At 41.6% G+C, this 16544-nt stretch overlaps 1 protein-coding gene across 2 annotated transcripts in view; it reads left to right on the plus strand.

Moving 5' to 3' along the window:
* Positions 1–16544, plus strand: part of LOC137653578 (vascular endothelial growth factor receptor 1-like) — a 51703-nt gene that overhangs the window by 22812 nt on the left and 12347 nt on the right. For both annotated transcript variants that reach the window (XM_068387100.1, XM_068387099.1), the window contains 9 exons: positions 1–147; positions 372–500; positions 1800–1939; positions 2634–2738; positions 6919–7065; positions 8006–8156; positions 8413–8640; positions 9603–9750; positions 16098–16225. The exon at positions 1–147 is cut by the window's left edge and continues 54 nt beyond it. In XM_068387100.1, coding sequence (XP_068243201.1) covers positions 1–147; positions 372–500; positions 1800–1939; positions 2634–2738; positions 6919–7065; positions 8006–8156; positions 8413–8640; positions 9603–9750; positions 16098–16225 — 1323 coding nt within the window. The remainder of the gene's footprint in view (positions 148–371; positions 501–1799; positions 1940–2633; positions 2739–6918; positions 7066–8005; positions 8157–8412; positions 8641–9602; positions 9751–16097; positions 16226–16544) is intronic.

Consider the following 16544-nt stretch of genomic DNA (forward strand, 5'->3'; position numbering starts at 1 on the left):
CTGAGGAACTGATACACGTGAATAGCTCCTCATCAGTCATTGAAGTGATCATGGGAGATAAGGTCCTGTTGAAGTGTAGGAAAAACAAGATGGCGAACTTAACAGATGAGTTCATGTGGACTTCACAGGATATCGATTTTCATCAAGGTATCTTTATACATATATACTGTATGTATGCATGTATGTATGTATGTAGGTATATAATTATGCTATGCAACAAAATACAGTATGCATTCCCTATGTGCCTATTTTCATAATCCCTGGAAAAAAAATATATCAAGGCACCATAAATTCCCAGGGCAATAACTTCTCATAGTCAAAGAAACTATATATATAAAAGAATTCCACTTGAAGGTCAAAATTCATTACAGAGAACATCACAAAGCAAGAAGAAGATTTTTCAGAAGTCTTGGAATGGAGATTGGACCCGGACCTTCTCAAGTACAATGGCACAAAGATCAGATGTCTGAGCTCTGACGAGAGGCTGATAATTATCCAAGGTAAACGATTCAACATAAGCATTAAAACTGAGTTTACAAATGGAGCTTGACTATGATATTCACATCTGTTTGAAGTCTGGCCAGGTTATACTCTGGATATTCATTATTGCAGTTATATTACTTCAATTGTTCTTTTTCTATTTGGTCAGAATATTCACAGCCATATATTTTCCAATATGCATTCAATCTCTCTGCTGGTAGTTACTGCATTACATCATAATCAAAATAATTTGCTATGAGTAAAGCGTGTCAGTAAACTAATCTATATTATAAGATGACAGAAAATACAGCCACCATACCAGCCAAAGAGAGAAGTTAAACAACCCTTGAGATACAGATGAAGGCAAAAATTTCCTCTATGTAAGGATATTGTAGAAAGGGTTGATCAAATCCGTTACCTTATGATACAGTACTTTTCCCACAATATGTAGAATATTGCTAACCTTAATGAGTACGAAAAGGCAAGGAGGAGAGGCAAGAACTTAGGTACCAATAGATCTTCGTAGGTCAGTTGCCAAAGTTTCGTAAGCAGAACCGATTTTCCTTAATGACACGTCATCTATTTTTTCCAAGGAAATGAAACTTTTTTTTTACAATGTTTTAATGTTGAATGTAGTTGTATAAAGAAAAAAAGATTAGAGATGGGAGTCAAACTAGTAAGGCTAATCTTTAAAAATAATGATATAAAAACTGGGCGAAAGAGGATTAACGAAAGTATCATACTAGGAGCTATTGCATGCTACACACTTTAAACTTTGAGCAGTAAGAAAATAAACTTCTATTAGATTCATAAAGGGATTCTGCAGGGAGGTAGAGACATCCTAGACTCCATTTAGATCTACCATGATGAATAGCGTTGATTCTCTTGGAATTTAAGAAGTAGTTTTTGAACTGCAAGTTGAGTTTGTAGGCTATCCAAATCATCACTCCCAAATGTAAAGAATAAATTGTTAAATTTATGGGTCATTTATAGTCTTTAAGGTTTTAAAGAGATACAGATAATGAATTGAGAATGAACTCTCATATATACATATAATATATGCAACATTAATTAACTTCAGCTTTAGCTTTATCAAGGGCTATTTTTCTTGCCGCACTTGCTTTATATTCTTATACTTTACTACTGTTCTTGCTTCATTTGTTCCATCTTGCAGCCCAGTCTTCTAACTTTAACCTATTAGTGTAACTCTATAGTTTTGCCATATGTGCACTTGGTGCTGTATGGCCCCATAAGCCCATTTCTGGGCTACATAGCTCAAATCCCTAAATCCAATCCTATTTCCATAAAAATTACCACAGAGGCCCAGGAACCGAAACTTGTGGCACACGAGCCCTTTGAAAAGGTCGTCGAAGGTATTGGGAGTCTGGATCTGGGGACAGCGGTAAATTTCTCATGCAGAGCTACAGGAGTTCCAGATCCCATCATCAGGTGGACGAAGGTAGGTGATAAGATGTGTCCAGAACTTTGAGTTGTATTGAACTCGCGTGCATCCAATTCCAGCAGTTCATTGGTATTCGTTAGGCATAGATTACTCTAATAAAGATTGATTGAGCTGAAAGAGAAATGCGCCCCACAGAAACATACATCTTCACCTTCAAATTAAAGTTACACTTGAAAGTTCTTAAATAGTTTTTTAGCTACGATTTTAATGCTACAGAAAACCTTGCGTAGTAACATAATAAAAAAATTGTCTATTCAGACCAACCATGGTAGGAATAAGGTGAAATTTGAATGGCTGAGAATATTTTAACAAATCCCATGTGCAGTGTGTATATAAGATGTCCTATTATGCCATATAAATAAAACTACTGTATGTTAGGGATGATAATATGATGTAGCTTCTTTAGTTAAGTTTAGTAAAAAACTCATGATAAGGATTATAACAGTTTTAGGTACTGTACAACTAGGTAAAGCATTACCACTCAAGAAATCTAGTTGCCATTCAGCTGGATTATCTAAGAAGTGTTTCGTGACGTAAAAAGACGATAATGCCTGTGTTCTTTACAGTTCATTTCATATCAACTTTCAAACGTTGATTTTGAAATTGTTGATATAGACTCTTTGGTCAGAAAAATAAACAGATTTTCTACCTTTCATTACAATCCCATCAATGTTTCATAAATGATTTTCAGGATGATGAACCACTGAAGGATGAACGCCCACGGGTGAAGATTGAGGGTTCTACCCTAAGCCTTTTCCTGACCCGAGAAAGTGATTCTGGTCTCTACAAATGCAATGTATGTACTGTACAGCTTTAGATTTTTTACTTGAAAATAGAGTTATGAGCACGAGAAAACATAAATTGCAGATATCCAAGATTTCATTAAACAATCAAATAAGATCTTAACAGAACCTTGATTGATATGTAACCTTTCTATATGCTAAGTTATTATAAAAAAGTCTTCCAGTCTATTTATTAAAAGAAATCAATGGAAAGTGGTTAATTATGATTCAGTAGTTACCACAGAGATACAGTATTTCAATATTTTTGCCCAATTATATCATGTAAGCTTTGTACATAGGTCCCTAAATCCTTTAAGGAGTGTCCGCTCAACTGGGCAGTGTTTGACAGGCAAACATTGTAATAAGAATGTATGAAAAACCGCAATGAATACCGATGACGTCAGAAGCGAGAACACTACAGGTGAACAACCTCCCTACCATGTAAAAGTGTTCGTAATTTGCCAAGGAATTATGATACTGACAGGCATAGGATTCCAGAAGTAATATGTTTATGTTATAAAATCTTGCTGTTTGTCAGACATAAATGGTATCTTCATGTTTATGAATATTTGCATCATCTAAAGTATGCTGGAGTTCATTCTTGTTTACTTTTCCTGAAGTCTAATTCGCAGCCATCTTGCATTTCATGTAAAATTGTTACATGGATTTCCCATGCAGTTTTTCCAAAATGTAGTAATTGTAATGTTTAAAACGGACTATTTTTGGGTGAGATGGCCATGTCGTCCTGATGGAAGTTCCTTAAGGAAGCTTCCTAAGGGATATATGTACTACAGTGATATTCCTAGAGAATTTTACCTTTAGGTATCCAGAATTCTAACTCCTGGCACGAATATCCTTAAATTTTCTCTCAAGGATATCGTATAATATCAGAGGACGTATTCTTGACACGCCATATAGCAATCTGCACCCCTAATAGCGTTTACGCTTCGAGGAGGTGTGGCAGAATAGAAGGGGAGCCGTATCAAGGTTACCCCCGTTCTCATACTACTATTGAGTATGACAACAGCGCCATTTCCACGATGGCAGACATTCCTTGTAGCATTGAGCATGGTGTTACAGATACAGTACAATGGGAGGGATACTGTGAAGATCTTTTCTTTTTTAGAGGAGATGGGTGGGTCCATCAGGACCACATGGCCATCTCACCCAAAAATAGATTTTTCGCTTCGCTCAAAATCTGTTTTTTGGGCTCAAGCCATGTCGTCCTGATGGAAGCATACCAGAACATTAGTGTATCTGTGGATTTTCATCAGTGCCCTAACCTCGGAACAACATTTTCTATGGTCATGGGGACCAATTGAGACAAGTGACGTCACCGTTATCCGTCATCATCACTAATCATAAACAATGTTAGTGCTTCCTGCCTCCTGTGTATCCCACTCAGCCTATTTGCCGTAGCCTTCCTTACAATATTAAATTATAGAGTTTCCTGATCAGGAAGACTCAAGGATAAAGGCTCTACCCTTTAAGGGTTAGGAGAGTATCACCCCTGCCTTGATGCTATTTAATATTGTAGGGTAATCCGAATACTGATTTCTAATCAGGATATTGAAGAAATTATATTCATTCAATATGGGATTGGGTTCAGCAAATGCCTGTGTATGGATATCCAAGATATATTGGAAATAACTACTAGTATAAAATATATAGTAGTTTTCTATCTGCTGTATATTCTATACTGTAGATATACTGGCTACCTGTACTGTATAACATATACTGTAGTTCAGCCGGCATGTTGCAGACATAGCTAGGTCTTGCCAGCATATCTAGTATGCTAGCTAGAGAGAGAAAGATAGCATGGAGTAAAGGCTACTCCTTTACTGTGTATATATACAGTAATGAAAGATGTAAAAGTCTAATTTTACTGCCTTTCTCCAGAAAGAAGGTTCTAATGGAAGGGGAGAATGTACCATTCAGGCTTCCATCCAGCTACAGTACTATTGCTGGGAAGGTGCCGCCAATACACTGCCGGCAGGCTAGCCTCCGTCAGTATCAGTACAGTCGGTGTGCTGCCATCTAAGTCTGCCCTTATCTGCGCTGGCCTGGCCGGCGGTATTCCGGAAACAGAACCTGTGGATAGCAGTCCAAGGGAGAACTGAAGAACCTTGGGGACAGAAAGGGACTTCCCACTCACAGCCATCATGGCTGCCGGCAGCCGCCAGTTGCCGGCAGCCATTCGACAGATGATGTGGCTGCCAGCAGTATGCACTGCCGCCAGCCATGGTTACTGACATTCAACATGGCTGCTGACAGTTGTCATGGCTAGAGAGGGAGTCTGGCCGGCTCCGGCAACCTACCAGCAATGGTAAGGTTGCAAGATGCCAGCCCAATGAAAGATAATGGCTAGGCCATCAAAAGTGGACAGAGGGGTAGGGAACAGGGTCCTGTATAGCGTGTGAAAGGAACTGGCAAAATTGTCAGTTCTACCACCTCTTAAAAGAAACTCTGTTTCAGTATCAGCAGAATCCTAGGTGACAGGAGAGTCTCAGTTCTCCACCCTAGAGATTGCCGAGACAGTTAAGGGGAGGGCGGCATTGCCGCCTCCTCTCAACAAGTGAGAAAACAGAGTTCCAGTGCCGCGTCATCCTGGGCAAAAGAAGAATATCACTCTTCAGCCTAGGGGACTGCGGCACAGGACTAGTCTTCTAGTTGCAAGGAGAAGATGGTATCCTACCACAACTTCAAGCGCGGCTAGGGAGGGCTAGCCTCCAATGCCGGCAGCCTAGCCGGCAGGGGAATGATGGTATCCTACAACCCACTCGCCCTGCCGACAGGTCGCCAACATAAGACTAAATACTCTGAGATTCTAGCTAAATCCCAAAACCTGCTGGTATACCACAACCAGCGGTTTAAGGGAAGAGACAGAAAAACCCTAGGCTAGTCATGTCTGAATAAAATTCATGGCACGGCTACTAGGGTTGTAGCCTGAAGCTACACTCAGAGGGAAAAGAGATTACCCTTAAATCTCCATGGAGACGTGTAATGTTTCATATAATTCTAGGAGGTATCAGTCTCCACTTGAATTGAAAAAACAATACAGGAGGGTAATCGAGGAAATGTCTGAACGTATAATAAAACGCCTAGATTAGGTTACCTAGGCTAGACGAGATCTTGGTGACCTAAATCACCGAAACTCTAACTATACGATCGACATGGAAAAGGAAAATTATGCACATTATCAAAATCTTTACGAGTATAATTGCCTAAATAGCTAAATAATTAAATAAAGCTATTTAAAACTGGAAGTCATTCTGCTAACTAAATAACACATGCCTAACGAACGACGGCGCCCATGGCTCCTCCAGTAACAGGCCTAGCTCTTAGGCACAATAAATTACTCTAATATCATTGTGAAACAGGAGCTAAAATATACTCATAGTAAAAACCCGATACTCAACTTTCCAGAGGCGGAAGAAGATGGAGAGAGCATGATTATAATCGTGTAAAACGATCTAAAAGTTAGATCCATGGGGAATACCACCGAGCGAAATCGCTACAGAATAAGGAATGTCTGCCATCGTGGAAATGGCGCTGTTGTCATACTCAATAGTAGTACGAGAACGGGGGTAACCTTGATAGGGCTCCCCTTCTATTCTGCCACACCTCCTCAAAGTGTAAATGCTATTAGGGGTGCAGATTGCTATGTGGCGTGTCAAGAATACGTCCTCTGATATTATACGATATCCTTGAGAGAAAATTTAAGGATATTCTTGCCAGGAGTTAGAATTCTGGATACCTAAAGGTAAAATTCTCTAGGAATATCACTGTAGTACATATATCCCTTAGGAAGCTACCTTAAGGAACTTCCATCAGGACGACATGGCTTGAGTCCAAAAATGCCATTATCTTTGTTTTCATTCTAATCTTGCTGCTCATCATAGCAATGCTATCTGAATGCATTGGGCTGGAAAAACACTAACTTTTCAGCCCAAAAGTTTGACTGAGTTAAGTACCTGTGTGTAGACATAACTTGTCAACTTTGTCTGGTGAATGAGTAGCACTGTTTGGCGCCAGATCCACCCTTAAGGTTTTTTAATTTCTAATGTCATCACCAGTCATTCCTGCCACCGTTCATAATCTGGTAACGATTTTTGCCCATCAGACAGTGCCCGGTCATGTGGATGCACCCTTATGCTTCTTCACCATCTATTTCTTTCACACTGGTATCCACAGGTATCTAACAGAGCTGGATGGAAACATGACTATGTGAATCTCATTGTGGCCACTGGATATCATTCTCCCGTTGTTATTTACGTAATCTTGGGCCTTTGCATCATTGCCCTTGTCTGTGGGATTGTCGCACATTTCGTAAGAAAAGATGTATGGAAAGGCGTTTTTGTATTTTTTCTTTGATGACATGATTGATAACACTATTAATTTACTTTTAATCCTCTGTACCTTTTCCCTCCTTTTTTCCTTATTACCTCATAATCAATGCTAGCCCCACAGTTACATTCAGTTGGCTGATTTATTACTCTGTACTATACAGTGTATAGCCTATACCCTAAACTTATTTCCTGCAGTCGCGCTAGTCTTCAAGGTTTTCCCTTTACACACTGTTTAACTTGGTTGTCTATCATCTACTAATAATACCTTTGTTATTCATCGAAATATATATAGTATTAGTCTTTCGTTGCATCCACAGATCTAATATCTAGCCACTACATGTGTCAACATAAATATGTGAGCAAACTATGCGTCCAACACATTCACTCTACCTCATGGCTAGAATGTTGACAACTGAAATACAAGAAAATGCTCTCACTTAGATAAAACAACGATGATATATACTAAGACTATAAAGTGAATATAACATGATACATTCCTAATTACCTCTGCTTTCATATACTTGCATAGGTTAGGCAAATGATAATATAGATAACACAACTATACACACATAAAATATCTAAGGTACACTCTATATGCTCTATCTTTTTGATCCCCTAGCTTTGCTTTAGTTTTTATAAGACATTTGCCAATAATTTTCATGTTAACTCCTTTCATTATTTTTAAGGCAATTAATAACCTTAATCTTCATCTTAGGTTACCAAATTTCTTGATTAAATCCTGCCTTAGTTATCCATGAATTTACTCTTTAAGCTATCACATTTCTAGATTGAATCCTACTCGTTAGTTTCCAAAGTATTTGACATTCCCCTTCTGTAAATTATAAAAAAAAAAAGCCAAGGTATCTTTAGTTTCTCATCTTTCATGACTGAGAGAGGAAGAAATAAGTTTAAATCTCTTATATGATCCATAGAAAAGAAAGAGGAATTTTATGCTAGAAGAGGTGGAGCAGTTCATGAAAGGCGCGCCGGATCGTCTCAACCCCGAGTTAGGGCTCACCCAACAAGCTCATCTCTTGCCTTGTGATATGCAATTTGAGATAGCAAGAAGCCGCATTGAGTTTGGTACGTATTGGATTCTTTGTTAATTACCTATTTATTATTTACTATCATCCATAACTATGAGGGTGATAGATATTTTCATGAAATTTTTTTCTCATTTTACAGCTAAATAAAAAAAAAAAATGAGCTATGCTTGATTCATACCGAAAAGAATCTGTTGTCACTTTTTACTGATTATTATCACAATTCTATGCAAATATTATGTCTTATCCAAGTCCCTCTTTTAACAGTCAGTTAATGTATGTTATTCAATTAACAGGAAAACTCATTGGAGAGGGGGAGTTTGGGCATGTCTTCCAAGCAAAGGTGGATGGCCTTCGAGCAAATGAATTGCAAACAACCGTTGCAGTGAAGACGGCCAAGTCTCGGTCTAATGAAGTGTTCAGGAAGGAGCTCATTGCTGAGGTCAAGATCATGATGCACATCGGCAGACACGCAAATGTCCTCAACTTACTTGGAATTTGTTCAGAAAATTTGGCAACAAAAGGTCAGGAAGCAATAGACGTTATTTGTTTTAGTGCAACAACAGTTGTCCTTCAGGATCGTGATGGCATTTTAGATGTGCATTTTGTATTTTCTATGTTTTGCAAGCTGCACTAAACAACAAAAGATATTTCACAACTTAAATGTAAGGGCTTGCCTTGTATAGAGTGTCTGATTGAGCATGAAAGCTTTAGAGTAATAACTCTTATTTATTTATGAGATTAATGGTGCCATTGTAAGAAACAATACGTTTGTGAACTATATACATCGTATATTGATTTTGAAAATGCTTATCAATGAAATAGTAACTGTATTCTTTACTAATAACTTTTTCTTTTGAGGAATCAAGTTTTCTAAAGAATTGGACGCTTTGATTTGACAATAATTTCTCTGCATCTTTTTCAAGTAGCCTATCAGAGCAGTGATAAAGTACAGTAAAGGTATGTCGTTAGAGAAGGGAATGGCAGTAAAATTTATCAGAAACAAAAGACGTGTAATTAATTATGATGGCTCTAGATATCACCATATGAATTAAATAGGGAATTGCAAAAACTGGTAAAAAGCTACATGAACTTTTTGTATCTGTATGGAAAGAAAGCTTATGTGTTTCTATTTCAATAGACGTGAATAAGTAACATTGCATTACTGGTATATGTAAGTGCTAAAGAATGCTAGACAGACAGCATCATCGCCAAGGAGAGTGGAGGATAGGGTTGCGATTGAGTCTATTTGTCATGAATTTATTTTGAAAAATTTATGTTTGAAACTTCCCTCCTTGACTCAGAGTTAGTAAACACTTTGCTGTCATAAACATCAGCCAGTTTCCTACTAATTATTAATACAAATACATAATATTCATTGGCTTAAATGTCCATGGCCAAGAACAAGTCTGAAGTCATTTTCTTATCAATGAACTCACATTCAAAACCAGAATGAACTGGAAACTAATAATTGCCTGTACAACAGGAGAACTTCTGGTGATAATCGAGTACTGCCGCCATGGCAACCTTCGAGATTACCTCCTACGACACAGGAACAACTTTGTACTGGACAAGAATGCAACCGGACACCGCAGCCATTCTGATAGGAAAGCTGAATCTTCTGTATCTGCATTGTGTGTATAAATTCTGCATTATTTAAATTTCTCTAGGGACACTAGAATTTATATTCTATACCTTTTTCGTGTTGATTTTTTAGTAAAGGGGTGATCAATAATCTAAAAAAATATATATATAGATTTGCTGCCTATGTGGATGATTATTATCTCTGCCAAGGTTATAATATAGAGTCGGTTTAATCTTTTATTTGTCCATGTGTTTGTCTGTGGAAAGGATAACGTCAAAACTACTCGACGGATTTTGACTACATTTTCACTACAGATAGACCTTGGGTCATGGACGACGCCATTAAATTTTGGAGATGATCCGGATCAAGATCATAATTCCGGATCAACTTTGCACTTTTCACCATCTACAGTCAGCATGTGAAAAGAGGGATATGCTGTCCGTAGACTTAAGTTAAATGTTATCGTAGATTCCTCCACGTTTAGTATATAAAAAAAAGTATTTTGTCCATAGACTTGAGTAACATGTTGGCAATATTCACTGGCAGAGGCCTGAAATCTCTGATTGCTCTTGTTTTGATAAATGTTTTCATTAATATTTTCCTGAATATGATATGAATTTACAATATACTTTATCCCCTGATAGATCTTCTCATCACCGGTAATAGTAAATGGCTAGATATAATAGACAAGCGTTTCCTCACAATGATTTGCTTCTTAGATAAAAGTTTTGTTTTTACTGAATCTGGTAATGCCTTTGTTATTGTGTGGCTAAGGGAGTTTTCAATTCTTTTTTTAAGAACTTTAACTTTGTTACTATGCTTTTGCACACATATTTACATAGGAGAGTTAATCAATGATATTCATGAACCAACACAGATTATGATGCCATCTAACTTGGTAGATTTCTTTTGGTACCCTGTTATTTGATGTATCCACAGCAGTATTGTATATCCTGATAACAGTTTCAGATAGATAATTTCCGAAAATTCTATGGTAATTTTATGTTCTTTCCCCCCCCAACCCACCAAAAAAAAACATTCTAATTGAAATTTACAAAACAGAGGAATACTATAACTAAATTCCCACAACAGAAATGTCATAAGTTTATTAAAATGTTATCAAGACCTTTGCAAAATTCCAAGTGTACCAACCGTGTGTCACACAATTGTACATAATTATTTTGTATATATTATGCTTGTATCTGCGCTCTTCCCTCGCACTAAAAAGAGCCTGAATGATCATGTCTCCGTTTTGCTCAGTAACATTATCTGTCTCTCGAACAGGTCATGTCCTGTTGCCTTGAGGTTTTGTATATAAGGAAGAGTGTTCCTTAATAAATAACTCAGTCGTTTTCAATCTGCCTTTGAGTTCACAACTCCTCTCTCGGCCCGTCACATTGGTGACCCCGGAAGTCGACTCGCTCCCACTGCCTTCCACCCCCACCTCCCTCGCCCCTCCATCGTTGGTAATATGACAGAGGCGGACTCTACCCCAGCAGTTGGCACTGCGGCCGCTCCATTGAAACTTTCACCCTTCGCCAGCGGAGAAGCGTTCGCTTGGTTTCAACGCGCTGAAGTCCACTTTCGTATCAGGGGCGTGACTCGCTCAACCACCAAAGCGGATTATGTTCTCGCGGCGATACCCGAGGACACCTTCCCAGAAGTATCCGACTGGCTTTGTGAACAAGGAGACACCCCAATAGCGTATGACGACCTCAAATCATACCTTCTGCAGCAGTACTCGCCGTCGCCAGCCGCCCGTATAGCAAAGCTTTTTCAGCTCTCGCAACAACCGTTGGGGGACCAAAGGGCTTCGCTTGCCCTCAGGGAAATGACCAGTATCGCTCGCCTTCAACCTGCCGCAGACGGCTCTCCTCGTGAGGTGAACCTACTCCGTGCCCTTTGGATACGCCGTTTACCTGAACCTGTGCGCGATGCCATACCCGATGTCGATAGTTTACCCATAAAGGACTTGATGACCAAAGCCGACGCCCTTATGGACAGCCACTTCAAGACCTCCATCAACGCCTCCACCCCTGACGACGAGGATGCCTATTCAACGACAACTGAAGCTGACATGAATGCCGTAGGACATACACGCCTACCCCGTGACGTGCCGAAGCGGCGACAAAGCCGCCACCACCCACCAATCGCTCGCGCCCCAACGAACGACTTCTACAGCCACTTACTACCTCCCATCCGCCGCAGTTTTGCTACTACCACTTCAGATTCGGGGCAACCGCGAAGAAATGTGCCAAAGATTGTCAGTGGCCAAAAAACGTGTAAGTAGGCCATCGCTTGTGGCGGTGGCCTCCCGTGTTTCTAATCTTTTCTTTTTACAGGATGCAGGAACGGGCGTGCAATTTTTGGTAGACACGGGTGCTTGTCGTTCTCTTTTGCCAAGGAAACTCTTCAAGGCACAACGTAGTCTGTCTACATCTACCGACGTCCGCTTGGTAGCTTCCAACGGATCTGCGATACCCACCTACGGTTACGAGAACCTCACATTATCGTTCGGAAACGGTAAATTCAATTGGAAGTTTCTCATTGCTGACGTCACAATGCCAATCCTCGGTGCGGATTTCCTCTCTCATTTCCACCTTCTGGTCGATGTCGCCCACCGACGATTGGTCAACGCAGACTCGTACTTGTCGACGCCTCTTCAACCCGCCCCCTCTAACCTCGCTCTCCACATCAGCGCACCCACGGATGCCTACGCCCACCTCCTCACGTCGTACCCGGAAGTTTTCCGTCCAGAACTTCGCCAAACGCCCACGGTTCCTGCCAAGCACGGTATTTATCACCATATCAAGATGACGGGACCCCCAGTCTTCGCAAAATTCAGACGTCTAGCACCGGAACGATTTGCAGTCGCCAAACAGACGTTCGCCGAAATGGAGAAAATGGGCCTTTGCCAAAAGGCCTCCAGCCCATGGTCGTCACCCTTACACATCGTTCTGAAGAAAGACGGCTCCCTCCGTCCGTGCGGGGATTACAGGCGCCTGAACATGCAAACAGAACCGGATCACTACCCCCTCCCAAACATTGCCGATGTAACCTCCTACCTGCACAAAGCGAAGGTTTTCTCTACGCTCGACCTCCTGAAGGGGTATTATCAGGTGCCTATGAACCCAGAAGACATCCCCAAGACCGCCATCACCACTCCGTTTGGCACATACACCTTCAATTACTCCTGTTTTGGCCTTCGTAATGCTGGGGCAATGTTTCAACGTCTCATGGATGGCATCTTAGGGGACCTCCCTTTCTGTGTATGTTATGTGGACGACATACTTGTGTTCTCCTCCTCAAAAGAGGAACACCTCCGTCGCCTGCGCATCGTGCTCGACCGCCTGCAACAAAACGGCCTTGTAGTCCGGTATGACAAGTGTACCTTTGGCGCCAACGAAGTGTCGTTCTTAGGGCACCGTATCACTCCTGAAGGAGTCCATCCCCTCCCTGAGAAGGTAGCAGCCGTTCAGAATTTCCCCACGCCCTCGACCGTCAAAGCTCTGCAGGAATTCTTGGGCATGATCAACTATTATCACCGTTTTCTGCCAGCCATTGCCGCCACTCTTGCTCCCCTCTACGCCTCCCTCAAGGGCAAGCCAAAGGACCTGAAGTGGGGTCCCCTTCAAGAAGCAGCCTTCTGCAATGCAAAGAAGGCCCTATCAACTGCTGCGGCTCTCACTTTTCCTATCCCACACGCCCCTCTCCTTCTCTCCACCGATGCCAGCGACGTCGCTATTGGTGCAGTACTCGAGCAAGTGGTCAAAGGCTCGCCCCGCCCATTGGCCTTCTTCAGCAGAAAACTGTCCAAGGCAGAATCGGGTTATTCTACCTTCGATCGAGAATTGCTGGCGGTGCACTTGGCTGTCCGTCACTTTCGCCATTTCTTAGAAGGTACGCCCTTCGTCATTCGTACAGACCACATGCCTCTGGTGCACGCCTTCACTCGACAGTCTGACGCCTGGTCTGCCCGTCAACGCCGACATCTCTCCGCCGTGGCTGAATACAATTGCACCCTCCAATACGTTCCTGGGAAAATGAATCCCATTGCCGATGCCCTGTCAAAAAACACGTTGGCTGCCGTTCAACTGGGATTGGATTACAACGCCCTGGCTGAAGCCCAACGACAGGATCCAGAGTATCAAGCATGTAGGACATCCTGCACGTCCCTCCGGTGGGAGGATTTTCCCCTCGAAGACTCCAACACCACCCTCCTCTGTGACGTCAGTACTGGTAGACCGCGACCTTGGATTCCTGCTCCCATGCGCCGACAGGTGTTTGATTTCATCCACGGACTTTCACATCCTTCGTGCCGTTCTACTGCACAGCTGCTGAAGGCAAAGTTCATTTGGCACGGCATTTCTAAGGATGCTAAGGATTGGGTCCGTGCGTGTACTTTTTGCCAAACTTCCAAAGTACATCGACACACGGATTCAGGAGTGGGCACCTTTCCTCAACCTCAGCGTCGTTTCGCACACATTCACGTCGACGTTGTAGGCCCCCTACCTACATCACAAGGACATCGTTACCTGTTTACCGTCATCGACCCCTCCACTCGTTGGCCTGAAGCCATTCCCATGGAAACTGCAACGTCCGCCTCATGTACATCTGCCTTACTCTCTGGATGGATTTCAAGATTCGGTATCCCTGAGCATATTATTTCTGACAGGGGAACAACTTTCACCTCTCAATTATGGACGTCATTAGCGAATCTCCTGGGCATCACCCTACATCAGACAACGGCCTACAACCCCGCTGCCAATGGAATGGTTGAATGTTTTCATCGCAACCTCAAAGCAGCTTTGATGTCCCACTGCAAGGATTGCAACTGGTTTACTCAGCTTCCCTGGGTCCTCCTTGGACTAAGGACCACTCCTAAAGACGCCCTCGACGTCTCGGCAGCCGAAATGGTGTATGGCGACCCGTTGGTCGTCCCTGCCGAATTTTTTCCTTCTACGACCTCCTCCGACGATCTCCAGCGCATATGTCACGTCGTGGGAAAATTTACTCCGTGCCGCCAGACTTACAAGCCCCCAGCGAAGCATCACATACCATCACACACCAGCCGCCCGTTGAAATACTACCGCCAGAGAGTTATGGGGTCCTTTGACTGGCCAGACAGTACTACGTTGGATCCTTCTCTTTGGTTACGGTTCTTTCTCTCTGCCTACACATACGCCGAATAGTCTGGCCTATTCTTAACAGATTCTCCTCTGTCCTCACACACCTGACAACACTGAGGTTACTAAACAATTCTTCTTTGCTCAAGGGGTTAACTACTGCACTGTATTTGTTCTGTGGCTACTTTCCTCTTAGTAAGGGTAGAAGAGACTCTTTAGCTATGGTAAGCAGCTCTTCTAGGAGAAGGACACTCCAAAATCAAACCATTGTTCTCTAGTCTTGGGTAGTGCCATAGCCTCTGTACCATGGTCTTCCACTGTCTTGGGTTAGAGTTCTCTTGCTTGAGGGTACAATCAGGCACACTATTCTATTTAATTTCTCTTCCTCTTGTTTTGTTAAAGTTTTCATAGTTTATATAGGAAATATTTATTTTAATGTTACTCTTCTTAAAATATTTTATTTTTCCTTCTTTCCTTTCCTTACTGGGCTATTTTCCCTGTTGGGGCCCCTGGGCTTATAGCATTTTGCTTTTCCAGCTAGGGTTGTAGCTTAGCAAATAATAATAATAATAATAATAATAACGGACTTGCACTCTGCAACGCACGTCTTCCTGCGCAACGACACCAGCAAGCCACCACTAACGCCCCTTACACGGGCCCTTTCCTTGTGATCCGACGCAGTCCGAAAGCATTCCTCCTAAACATTCGGGGCAAAGAAGACTGGGTCTCCATTGATCGTCTAAAACCTGCTTATCTTCTGCCAGATGACCCGCCTACAGTTCGCCTCTCTAGATCAGGGTGCCCTATTTAACATGTACAGTATGTCATTTTTAGGGGGAGAGCCATGTACCAACCGTGTGTCACACAATTGTACATAATTATTTTGTATATATTATGCTTGTATCTGCGCTCTTCCCTCGCACTAAAAAGAACCTGAATGATCATGTCTCCGTTTTGCTCAGTAACATTATCTGTCTCTCGAACAGGTCATGTCCTGTTGCCTTGAGGTTTTGTATATAAAGAAGAGTGTTCCTTAATAAATAACTCAGTCGTTTTCAATCTGCCTTTGAGTTCACAACTCCTCTCTCGGCCCGTCACACAAGTCAGTATTTGACGATTCAAATGGTACGAAGGTTTTAAAAAATCTTAGTTTGGCCCATCTTCTAGATGTAAACTGAATTCTGAAACCGATTTAAAAATGCAAAGGTTAGATTCTTGAATACTGCCATATTGAATCTATTTTCATTGTTGTTGCTCCTCTCCTCGACAGACTGTGTAAGGATGAAACTCGCTCCTCTCATCCAGCATCATCTGCTTCAGGAAGTGATGTCAAGAGAGATTTGATGCTGAATGACATCGAACTGAGTCATCTAGATCCTCCGTATAACCCCCATCAGTGTACGTATGGCAAAAAGTAGGGAATACACTAAGTCTGAGGTAAAATTAATTCTTATCCTTCATGATAGTGCACTGGTTTACCATTGACTTACTGTATTTCTATATCTTACCTAGTATATTAGTAGCCTACCTTGGTTTACTGGCAAATTTTAATGCAAACAAATTGTAATACGAGCATACATATTTGAACTTGGTTACGAGTATTGCATCCGCTAGCGAGTGTTAGGGTAATAATGATTTGAGGTTTCGAAAAAAACGCCTGTACAGGTACTACGCCAGCTAGGAAGACCACCTAAAAGAAAACACAATCACAGCCTAT

The sequence above is a fragment of the Palaemon carinicauda genome, chromosome 14 (genome assembly GCF_036898095.1).
Source record: "Palaemon carinicauda isolate YSFRI2023 chromosome 14, ASM3689809v2, whole genome shotgun sequence".
Lineage (NCBI taxonomy): Eukaryota > Metazoa > Arthropoda > Malacostraca > Decapoda > Palaemonidae > Palaemon > Palaemon carinicauda.